General features: G+C 31.0%; 4 protein-coding genes across 4 annotated transcripts; 2 read left to right on the forward strand and 2 right to left on the reverse strand.

The window, feature by feature from the left end:
• Window positions 1-1,108: 1,108 nt before the first annotated feature.
• Window positions 1,109-2,125, forward strand: LOC134832512 (radial spoke head 1 homolog). Its single transcript, XM_063846563.1, has one exon. The coding sequence runs from the start codon at window positions 1,109-1,111 to the stop codon at window positions 2,123-2,125; it is 1,017 nt and encodes a 338-aa protein (XP_063702633.1).
• A 5,217-nt stretch (window positions 2,126-7,342) lies between these two features.
• Window positions 7,343-8,644, reverse strand: LOC134829773 (trypsin-1-like). The gene is made up of 3 exons (XM_063843024.1): window positions 8,277-8,644; window positions 7,951-8,221; window positions 7,343-7,895 (listed from the first exon to the last, which is right to left on the reverse strand). Exons 1-3 carry the CDS (start codon window positions 8,555-8,557, stop codon window positions 7,407-7,409), a joined length of 1,041 nt encoding a protein of 346 aa, XP_063699094.1. The 5' UTR covers window positions 8,558-8,644; the 3' UTR covers window positions 7,343-7,406.
• A 1,753-nt stretch (window positions 8,645-10,397) lies between these two features.
• Window positions 10,398-11,442, forward strand: LOC134829508 (uncharacterized). The gene is made up of 2 exons (XM_063842595.1): window positions 10,398-10,573; window positions 10,639-11,442. The coding sequence occupies exons 1-2, from the start codon at window positions 10,491-10,493 to the stop codon at window positions 11,324-11,326; spliced, it is 771 nt and encodes a 256-aa protein (XP_063698665.1). The 5' UTR covers window positions 10,398-10,490; the 3' UTR covers window positions 11,327-11,442.
• Window positions 11,432-12,078, reverse strand: LOC134829509 (NADH dehydrogenase [ubiquinone] iron-sulfur protein 6, mitochondrial). The gene is made up of 3 exons (XM_063842596.1): window positions 11,920-12,078; window positions 11,653-11,829; window positions 11,432-11,592 (listed from the first exon to the last, which is right to left on the reverse strand). Exons 1-3 carry the CDS (start codon window positions 12,040-12,042, stop codon window positions 11,524-11,526), a joined length of 369 nt encoding a protein of 122 aa, XP_063698666.1. The 5' UTR covers window positions 12,043-12,078; the 3' UTR covers window positions 11,432-11,523.
• Window positions 12,079-12,351: the final 273 nt, after the last annotated feature.

A 12,351-nucleotide genomic window follows, 5' to 3' on the forward strand; every position in this document is an offset into this window, starting at 1 on the left:
TGCATTTATTTAACACAGAGCGAAAATAAACTTGACCAAAAATTTGTACAAAATTAAATTATTTCAATTATTTATCATCATCACTTTACTTCAATTCACTTCATTTAATTGAGAGTGAGAGATAATCCGCATAATATGATAACTTTAATTTAAACTGCACTTTTATCTCGGTTTGTATTTATTTTTATAATTATTTTTTTTTAATTAATCGCTCGATTATTTATTTTTGATTTTTTTTTGTCATTATTTTTTTTTAATTTTTATTTTTTTTTAAGATTAAATTTTTTTGTGAATTTTTAAATTTTTTTCCGAAAATTTTTTTCAATGAAATTGTCATTAAATTATTTATTTTATCAAAAAATGCACAAAAACACGCCCGACCTGTGTTTACCGGATCAAGTTTCATCTAATACTGAATGCCGCAGAACAAAATAATGATGATAATAATTTTCGGAACATTTTTCTTTTTGCAGTAGTAAGTACTATGTGGTGTGTGATGTTCGTGAAAAATGCCGAGAGAAAAAGAGAGATTTTCCCGAAGATGTTCTCGCAAACGAAGCTCGTTCGTCTCGTAAGGGATATAAATAAAATTTTCCTTTGAATGAGGGGTGCGAAAGAGAACGATGCATGCACCGCACTATCCGCCCTCGTTAAAATTGAAAAGAATTTCATACGAGTGAACGAGACAACACGAGACGGTTTCCTGTTTACGTTTTGATTGGATCACATGCCTCTCTCACTCTCTTTTTTTGTATTTTTGTATTATTTAAGTTTCGACTGCTGTGTGTGCTAATTGATTAGATTTTTCAGGATCATAAATTTTCTTCGAAATGTCTGCACTTGAAATGGTACTTTCAATATTTTTCGTTTTTCGCTTCCTTTATTTATGTTGCAAATTATTGTTATGAGCCGGACAATAAATGATGAACGACGAGATTTGTACATTTTTTGTACGACATGCAATAAGTTTCTTTCCTTGTTTGTACTCAAATCTCTGGAAAATTGAAATATTTTTTTAATAAACAGAAATTTTTCACGCTTCATTGATTTTTAAGAGTTCATAGTTACCTTTGATTCAATTGTCAAAAAAATTTTTTTTTTGCAGAAAATGTCGATCAAGTCAATAATTCCGCCTCCAAACTCTGTTGAGACCTTAAATGATGCAGAATCTTTAACTGAAGAAGGCGCCGACGACTCAATTGGGACTTATGAAGGAGATCGAAACGAAGCAGGCGAACGACATGGAAAGGGATTCGCTGTACTTCCAAATGGCGATCAATACGACGGCGAATATCGCAATAATTTTCGGCATGGAAGCGGAATTTATTATTTTAAACGAGGATATCGCTATGAAGGATCATGGAAATTGGGTTTAAAACACGGAATTGGGAAGTTTTATTATCCAGATGGCTCAACGTATGAAGGCGAATGGAAAAGTGATCAAAAACAAGGATATGGAATTTATACATACCCGAATCTCGATCGATATGAAGGAAATTGGTACAAAAATAAGAAACACGGAACAGGAAATTACTTGTACAAAGAGCAAGATGTGAATTTTCATGGAACATGGCGCAACGGAGCAATGTTTGGACCTGTTGAAATCATCTACGATCGTCATCGCTTTCATGGGCATTATCAAGATGGAGCAGCAATTGGTCCGGGAGTTTATTCGTTCGATCATAAGTACATGACTGTTGGATATATGAAGCAGAGTGAGATGAAAAAAACGAACCCTGAAGAGATTTTGGATGAAAATGTTGAAGAACAGGTCGAAATGAAACCAAATTCGGAATGGATAGCAATTGAAACTAAATTGTATGACTTTCAAGAAATTCCTCAACATCCCGTTTCATTACCCATCATGGATTCAATGGAGTCGCTTTGTAAGTCAATGAGTGAAGAACCATCGTTGGAAAGTATTGCTGAAGTGTCTGAAAATGAAAATGATGAAATTGAAGTTAAAAATGAAGAAATTGAAATTAAAAATGAAGAAGTTGAAACTGAAGAAATTGAAGCAAAAAAAGACAAAATCGAGTCATCTAATGAAATTGAAATGGAAAATGACCCACAAAAAAGCACGCAATCAATTCCATTAGCAGCGACAAACACAAAAATTGATTAAATTTCGAAAAAAAAGTACTTTACGAAATTGATGACTTCCATCGAACGCCCGCCTGATACGATTTCGATACATTTTATTATATCATTTTTCCAATTTACTCGAGTAAATCTAATTTGAAATGTCATTTTTCTTACCGAATATGGGTTATTACAGAAATGAAAAGTTGCGTTGAATGAAAAATAAAACGGAAACGTTGACAAAAGAAATCCTTTTACACGCCCAGATAGACACATACGAGTCCCTTTTTTCTTGATGAATGACCATCGCTCAACGTTTCAAATGTCACAGATGTCAAATTTCATTCAAATGCGCTTTGGTTGAGAGTTTTTGTTTGTCCCTGAAAGATAAAAAAATATGGTATGAGTGGTTGTTTTTTCCGAATCATTCAATCAAACAGAGACGAAAACGAGAGAAAAACCTGAATAGACGTTCATTAGATAGATATATGATTAGATTGTTTTGTTCATATCTCTCCCTCGAGTCAATTCGATCATCGACATCGTGTTATTGGTGTCAATTTTCCATTACTTTCCTAATTTTTTGTGGTTCTATTAACTTTTTGGCCTTCGCAGGGAATTTATTATTATCCAAGGCTCGCATTTCTTTTATTCTCGTCTCGTGTGAACGGAAAAAACAGGCAAATAATCCATGTTGACAAGTAAATAAAGTCAATACAAGAATATTTTAATAAGATTTCCGATGATGACAGATGATGAATATTAAAGATTATGCGCCGTGTTTTTATGCCTAATACATAAAAATACCGAAGAAAGCAAGCAAGGACAATTTAATATAAAATGAAAGAATTTTTAAACGCCCAAATAAAAAATTTAGCAGAAAAGAAATAGACATCATAAAATTTTTCCTCTCTGTGACGCGCGTACAGAGCAAAGTAGAGTAGACAGAAAATAAATGGATATATATGGCAATAATAAGTACATGTGGATTGTGAGATGAATTTATGATGAGATGAGACGATTTTTTGATATGGATAAATAAAAAATTTAATACTTACTCGTCGTGTTTGAATGTGATTTACAAGCAAAGTGAATTAAAGTTTTTCCTTCTCTGTGACGACGTGTGTGGTTGTTTTTTCGTTAAATTTTCTGTTTTAGGAAGTGTTTTCAACAAAACGTTGCTTGATGACGGTATGAGGTATTACTTAAATTGCTTACAAATCGCTCAAGGACTTTTTCAAATTTTCAGTAAAAATGTCAATTTTTCATAAAATAAATCTTTAAACCGCAAAATCTTATTGAAAAAGTTATTTATAGCGTTACGTTACGAATAAAGCCTCAACAAACGAAAAGCTTATTCGTGCATGTTGCTTCTCACGCAGCTTTCTATTAAAAATTTTTCAGTTTGATTTGCTTCTACAATTCAATTTCGCCGGAGCATTTTATCATGTCTTCTCTTTGTCTTCGTTTCAAAAGCTGAAAAAAATAAAAAAAATCCATATTTCATTGCATGTCTCTCGAATATTGACTTTTTACATTACAGTATTTACCTTCGAAGATTTTTTTCAAATAAAATCTCGTTCGATGGATGAAAAGTCTTCGTTTGCTCCGAAAATTTTGTCATTCAGTGTAAATTTGAATAATGTTGAAAAACATGTTTTTCTCCTAAAAATCTATTTCAAAACAAAAATGTTTTACATGCATGTCGTGTGTGATCAAAATAAATCTGTGTGTGAACTTTTTCGTTTTTCAAAAAAAAAAAAAAAAAAAAAAAAAAAAATAAAAAAAAATATTAAAAAAAAAAATATTTTAAAAAAATAAAAAAAATTTTAAAAAATATTTAAAAAAAATATTAAAAAAAATTTAAAAAAAAATTTTTAAAAAAATATTAAAAAATTATTTTAAAAAAAATATTTAAAAAAATTTTTTAAAATAAATATAAAAAAAAATAAAAAAAAATATAAAAAAAAAAATTTAAAAAAATATTTAAAAAAATTTAAAAAAATATTTAAAAAAAAATATTTTAAAAAACGAAAAAATTGTACACCAAAAAATATGAAAATTTGGGCAAAAAAAATATGCTCTGAGACGTATAGTTTTCGAGATTACTTCTAAGGAACAAATTTTGTAGAGCAAAAACAATATAAAAATTGTAAAAATGATTACCATAATATAATACACTGCGAGGAGCAATCATGCATGGCTGAACTTAAATAATAGACTTTTTTTTTAGCTCGATCGACAACGAACGAAAGAGACGACTAATATTGATGTTTGTGTCATGGATTAAAAATTACTTGAAATTCCTTCATTTTTGATACCAAACACCTGATTTTCTCCTCCTTTAAGCGCTTTATAACCGGAAAAGTCATTTCATGCTTTGAATTGATATTTCCTTCCGTTTGGTTGAATAAATTTAATTGAATTAAAGAAGGAGCTGAAAAAAAAGCGAAAGTCATTTTTTTTACGAAATCTTACGTATAATAACATAATTTGCTCATCACAAACAATCACGATGACTTTCAAAAAAGAAGAGAGACAATCAAGTCAAATGGATTAAGAGATTTTTTTTCGCAGTCACCCTCTTGTTGTTCTTCTTCGTTACAACTTAATTATCGTCATTGAGGGAGATGATAAGTGCCTGAAACAAATAGAAAGTTAATCATAAGTCAAGCCGGAAAAAAGGGCAAAAACGTAATAAAGTGAAGTTTTAATCACATTTTACACTTGAACAACACTCTTCATAATAACTGACCACGTGGAAAATTAAAAGGTTACGAATCTTATCGACACATTCACAGACAGCAAGTCTTTTGTGATAAAAATTTATTGTCTTTTGGTCATTCATGGATTTTTTGTATCCAAAAATTATTGAATTGATTTTTAAAATATTTTTTTTTACGGGGAGATGTGAGCGAAATTCATTCAAAATTAATATAAAAGTAACCATTGTGTGGCAAACCTCGCAATTTATTGTTAATTTATGAATGTACGACACCCCATTTCAGCACGTGAAATGAAAATCTGCTTGAAAAGAGACACCTCAAGCACAACTGATATGAAAACAATAAAATCTCGAGTCCATGTGAGGAAAGCACACACACATAATTGTAATAAGTGTGCGTTTGGTTGACTTTCATCTGTCGCACTGTCTGATTGTAGAAAATAATCGGATATGTCAAGTGCTTGTCTAGACATGAATTGTTTTTGTGTCTGTGATCGCCTGAAAGTTGTCGTCGAATATCGAGAGAGTTAATGAAAAAAAGAATCTGTTGCGAAATTAGTTTTTTTCTTCATATATGCGAATCGTAAAATGAGACTTAAACACATGCAACAAAGGAAAAAGGTACTATTTGCATAACACTTACCGACAACCTTTCGCTAAACAAATCATTTTTATGTAAGAGAGTTCTTTTTCCATTCAATTTAATTTTTTCCTGTCTCAGTTCCATGCCGACAATGACGATCTCATCGCATAAAAGGGCGAAAAAAAGTCTCTTTTCAGTCGCTTTATGCCTCGTATCAACTATAATACCCGTAATTTTCTGAGAAAAGCTGCTTTTTGTTGGCTTTCGGCTGTTCGGTTTCATATGTTGTAATAATAATGCAACAAACTCCCTTCCCTGATTATGTATTCAAAAGGCGTTCGGAGAGAGTGTCTATTCATACCTTTCATTTCATTCATTCTTCGGGTTTTCATGATGATGTGTGTGTTTGTGCTGACTTTTAAAGTAAAAGTGGATGAATGGAGTAAATAAAGGCTTTTCTCTTGCATTAAAGCACACACTTCGCTCGTAATAAAAAGGTACTGAAAAGGTAAAAAGAGGTAAAAATTACGTTTTTCAAGCGCACTTTATAAGCTGTTGAATGGGCTCAACAAGAGATCTATTTACCTACTTTATGACTGCGATACTTTGTCTTGCTCTTGAGGTAGGAAAGTTTCTTGATGACTTATGGCGAAATAGTTTTTGAAGAGAAATTGTGTCAAAAATGGACTGACATCTTCAATGAGTTTAAGGAGGATTTGTAGATCAAAGAAAATGAACTTTGATTAATTTTCACAACGATTCATTTAAAGAACATTCACAGAACATTGAAAGATTGTTAAATCATTTTTTTCTTTAAATTCCTTTATAATTTTTAATTTAAATTTTTTGATTTTTTAATTTTTTTTAAACTTTTTTTTTATTTTTTTCCAAATTTAATTTTTTATTTTTAAATATATTTTTTAATATTTTGAATATACTTTTTAATTTTTTTTTAATATTTTTTAAATATTTTTCAATATTTTTTTAATTATATTTTTATTTTTTTTTAAATAATATTTTTTTTAATAATTTTTTTTTTTATTAAAAAAATATTTTTTTTTTATTTTTTTTTTAAATATATATCTTTTAATATTTTAAATATTTTTTTTCAAAAGTTAAAAAAAAAATTCAGTTCAAAGCTTAAGATGTTAAAATTCTCCAAAAATAAATTTAAAATACTTACAAGAAATCCAAAACAAATCTAAATTTTGACTTCAATTCGCAAAAACGGTAAAAAATTCAATAAAAGCCCAATCAATTGTATTAAACATCTTGTAATCACATAAACTTGATTGTTTCTTTCATTTACAAAACTTTTACTGCTACTCGTTCGTCTTCGCAGCAATATACTTTATCATCAATATTTCAATTTATTTTATACGATGTCTGAAAAATTGAATTTCGAACTATTCTTCATCGTCATAAGGCATATCAAATGTGAATGAGAGCCAAGAAAATGCATCCATCACACAACAATAAAAAAAATGTTTGATTCAATTTTACCGCAACCGCACACATCGCTTGCCATAATATAATGTTTAGCACAAAATAGCCTGTTTGATGTTTGATGAGATTGTTTGCTGAGATGATGTGGTTGTGTGTGTGTGTGTGTGTGCAATATTATTTGATATTTTATAAATGAAAAAATAAATAATTTTATATAAAAGTACTTTACTGCAGGCATCGTTTCTTCGTGTGTTTCTCGAGAAGAAGCGTAATAAGCATGGGGAAGGATATTGTGTGGTAGATGTTATTTAGGAAAGTTAAATAATGTTGTGTGTTATTTACGAACAATAAAATCAAGTCGAGAAAAGTTTAGCTGAGTGACGACGAGTTTCGCTCACGGCGAACGAAAAATCCTCTTTGCTTCGTGTCAAAAAGTACGATCACACAGAAATCGAAATGTCCGATGGATTTTCTCCTTATCGTGTCTTGTATCATAAAATGTTAACTAATTTTGAATTGCTTGCGGCATTTCTCACAACAAGAAAATTTATTGGATGTTTTGGTTTTTTTCTATACTTTTGAGAGACCAAAAACGAGAGAAACAAACAAAATTCCGAAACTCAAGTGAATTCCCGTAGCTTTACTTGGAGTTGTTGAAACAGTTGGATCAGTTGTCACAGAAGTTGATTCTGATGTCGACGAAGAAGGATTAACGGGATTTTCAGTACTTGGATCGACATATTGGCATTGCGACAAAACAGTAGGCTCAGCATCCGCAGCAGCAGAAATCCATTCACTGAAATAATTGACGTCGGTATAAATTCCCGGATAGTTTGGCTCTGCACATTTATTTCCCCATGAAACGACGCCCGTAAGTAATCCGTCACAAATGAGAGGACCTCCGGAATCGCCTTGACACGAATCTTTTCCGCCATCTAAGGCTCCAACGCATAACATTCCGTCGTAAATTTCGCCGCCATAACTTTCGGTGCCGTTACAAACGCTCGGATCGATTGTTGAAATGTTCACGGATTGAAGCTCGTTCGCTAATTCTCCTCCCTGTGAATGAAAATTTCAGTTAAAATCGTTTTTTGAGTGTTTTTTAAGTTTTTACATAAGCAAGTCTTCCCCATCCATGTGCTTGACAGTCAACTTTTGATTCGACTTCGCGATCATTTAAAGAAATTGTCTCGATTACTCCTTCTTGCAATGGAACAGATTCATTCAAAAATATTAGAGCAATATCATTTTCCATCGAATTGTCGTCGTAACCATCATGAACTGTTAATCCTTCAATTGAACGAATGATTGTCGTTGTTTCCTTCGTTGTGCGATCATAAACTCCCAAAACGATTGTCCAATCACACGGATCTCGAAGCTCTTTACTGAAAATTTTTAACATTAATTTTAAATTTTTTTTAAAAAAATTTAAATTCTTACTCAAAAGGTCCATTCAGGTACACGAAGAAACAATGTGCTGCCGAAATTAAAATATTTTCCGTAATTAACGATGCTCCGCATTTATGTCCAGCTCCAAAATCGAAATATTCTTCTTCAATTGTGAGTCTTAATGACGCAATAAATCTCGTACTTGATAGATCCGCATTAAATCCTCCCACAATTTTTGGCTCATTTTTGTAACTGTACGAACTTTTGATGTGTTTGCCGTGAATTGAAGCAGGAACAGTGAAAAGTAGCAATAAAATAAATCTAAACTCCATCGTTAAATAATAAAAAACTTCCGTATTCAATTAGAACTCGATCGACAAACGCGTCAAATGTTGTCGCGTCAGCTAATATGATAAAATGAAAGCATTTTCCATATCGTCGCCTATCTTTATAACAACTAACGCCATATATCAAGCACTTGAACACGTTAAAAATATTGACTTTATTGTAAGTGTACCAATAATAATTACGAGTGTTTGTCATTGGACTTGATTTTTATGACTCAAAATATGATAACACGGGAAATTTTTACATTAAAGTGACAAAAAAAACCAAATGAGGTTCATTTCTTGAAGTTTTATGCGTTTACATAAATTTTTAATAAGCAAAAAATTAAAAAAAAATATATTAAAAAAATATATTAAAAAATTTTTATATTTTTTTGTAAAATTTTATACTTTTTTAATATATATGTTTAAATATATTTTTTTTAAATATATTTTTTTATTAAATATTTTTTTAATAAATTTATTTTTTTAAGTATTTCACGCCGTAATGGTCAATTTTGTGATTTTTATTATATGGGTTTATATGGGAGGTTTCATATGATGGATGAGAGTTGAAAATCTAATGATTGGACTACCTTCTGTGAAAAATTGTATTATGTTTTGACCCTACTTTGAGCCCTTTATCTCTTAAAATAAAAAAAAGTTGGCTGCGACGGACAAAAATTACGGTAGTGAGTTGTAAAAAAATGTATAAAAAATTTATTTTAGAAAATTTTTAGACCTAATTTTGAATTTAAATTTAGTTTTATCGTTTTATTTGCTTTGAAATAGTTATAGGTAGAAAGTTATCTGCACTTGAAATCGATAAGAAATGGCGTTATACATGCTCTTGAAGTCTTGAGTGTTGATAAATATTTTACTATCGGAAAACGTGTGTGATCAAATATCATCAAAATTTATAATCGGACAATATTAAATCATAAACGGGAGTTTTTACAACGATTTTTAATTAAAAATTGTATTTTATTAGAATATAGCTTTGATGAAAAATCACAAAATACTAAAAACACTTCAAATTTCAGAATGACACATTGAAAACTTTATATGCTGATAAGACACAAACTCTGTGATTCACAAAATTTTTCGCTTATGTCACGAGTCAACTCAACTTTAACAAAAACACACGTTTGACATCTCCTTTTGGGATTAAATCTCGCTTCTTTCTGCATCTTTTTGTTTGTTATTATTAGTTTTGAACTTTTCGCGGTAAAAATGGAGTTGATAGCACGAAAACAAAGTTCAGGTAAATTTATGAAATAATCTTGTTCAATAAGCGACGTACGTTGTCCTCTTCTGCTCTGAAGCAAATGTCAAGAAGAAACAACAGAAAAAGTTTTTCTTTCGTGCGGTAAATAGTTGACTTGAAATCTCAGAAGCATCGTCATGAGAAACACGTTCAGGTCTAATAAGGTATCGTATTGAGAAATTGTTAAACTAGTTATCAACACTTTTTTTCATGCGACCGACGAAAGAAAATTTTCATACAAAAGAAGAAAAAGTTTGAAAAAAGTTTTTTTTTGTAAATGGAAACGTCAGGTAATTTACTTTTTATATTTTGAAATTTAACGATAAAAAATTTTGAATCAATTTCAGGGTTGAATTTTTCAAGTGAATGTCATTTGAAGGGCATTTCATGTAAAAAATGCTCTTTAATGGCTTAAATTGTCTGTCTGTGAAAAAATTACTTAAAAAATTAAAAATTTTGAAAAATTTAACAAAAATAAACTTAAAAAAGTTTTTAAAAAATCTCATTAAAGAAAAAATGCGATCAAGTCAATTTCGACTCGTTAAGTTGACTTTGACAGAAAGTCATATCTAACCATAACATAATAAAAATAAACTTTCATAAGCAGAAATTCTAAACAAATCCATTTTCAAGGCATCTAGAAACTTCAGCAAAAGCAAAAAAGTGTCTAAAATGGACCTTTTTAAGAAGATTCTCGGTTTAGAGGAAAAAGGATGCGATGGTAGTTGCAAAAACAACAAAACAGACAACAAAAAGTAAGTCGTCATCAGAAATGAAGAAAAAACTTTTTCTATAAATATGTTTCTACGTTTCATTTCAGATCGATTGAAGACAAATTCGGTTTCGGATTGTTTGGCGACGCCGAAGATTTCAGCGAATTAGATAAACATATCGAAGAACACATGAAACAAGTGCTCAAAGCGTTAGATGATCAAGGACTAAAATCTCATATGGATAAATTGCACGAGGAAATGTTCAAGCTAAACATCAGAGGACAAATCAACAACGACGATTATCAGGAAAGTATGGCAAATGAGCTAAATTCGTTCTTTGATTCGATGGTTCCTGCAACGGAAGTCCCGAAAAAAGAAGTTCCTCGAACAGACGAAGAGAAATTTATGGATTTAATTCACGATACTGTTCAAACGCCTCCAATTGCAGCGCCTCGTCAACCTCGTTCGTTACAACCTCGAGTAAATACGCCCTTTGGCATGCCCAAATCCGGAGTCTTCGATGGAATGTCGTCGCCAAATGTTTTCAGACAACGTACGATCGTCACAACAATTCGTCAACCCGATGGAAGTTACGAAATCAAGAAAGCAGTAACGGGTCAAGATGGAGTAACGCATGTAACGATAACAAAATCGGAAAATGGGAAAGAAATTACGATGAATTCATTGTTGCCACACACAGATCCGGATGAAGGAAACATCAAACCAATTGTCGAGCTTGATCGCACGCTTTATGTCAACAAAGACGGATACACATTGCCACGAAACTTATTTTGAGAAGAAAAACTGACGTGATAAGGAGTTAAGGAAAATATTGCGTGCTTTAGTCCTCGATCTTTAGTGTAATTAGAAAGTTTTGACAAAAACAATTAAATTCCAAAATAACAACATTTTTTGACCTTTTTACAATTCTCCAACTTATTTATTTGCAAAAGTTGAATTTTTCTCTAACATTAACACAAAAATCCATGAATTTAGTGATGATGATCTTTCTTTTGGAATCGTAAGCCGCAATATCCGCATGAATGAGCTCCTGGTTTGTCCTAAAAATGAAAAAAATCATCAAATTTCTTTACTTTTCGAATAAAATCGAAATTTTTTACCAAATTAATGTACACTTTTGGATGCCCGAGAGGACCTCCGCCTCCATTGCACGAAACAACGCGTTGTGTACTTTCGATAATTGGCTGTTCTTCGATCAATTTGATGCCCCAATTGGGATTTACGATACGGGCAGCATTTTGGAAACGTGCGTTGCGATAATCTTCCGGCTCGAACACCTAAAATAGCAAAAGAGAAACAATAACAAGGTACTTGCGTAATCAATCTCGCTTTCAAAAACACTTGAAGAGATACGGAAAGATGCTTACTTGTCCTGTATGTGTAACATCACGAGTTTGACAAAGAGCCCGAGAGCTTGTACTGAGCAAACGAGTGCTCAAATGGCAATTTTTTAGCTGTTGCAAAATGTTAATCGACTTCATGCAAGCCATTTTCTGCGATTTATGGAAAATTAAACGTCAAATATGAACAGCTGAGAATGAAAAGTAAGAGAAAAATGTGCATTGAGGAACAAACCCAGATGAAAATTCGAATTTGAATTGAAAATTTCGTACTTGTCAGTTAAAAATTTGTTCAAGAAAGAATTAAAAATGCAATTTTATGTCCATTACTAACTTTTTATTAATAATTTTTCATTCAATCGATCAAATGGAGATCAATTTTCTTTCATTTCAATTTGATTTCTTTCTCATAATGCTTTCTTTTACATTTTTACACATTTTTTCATACAGAATAGTATA

Source organism: Culicoides brevitarsis, chromosome 2, assembly GCF_036172545.1.
Source record: "Culicoides brevitarsis isolate CSIRO-B50_1 chromosome 2, AGI_CSIRO_Cbre_v1, whole genome shotgun sequence".
NCBI classification, from domain to species: domain Eukaryota; kingdom Metazoa; phylum Arthropoda; class Insecta; order Diptera; family Ceratopogonidae; genus Culicoides; species Culicoides brevitarsis.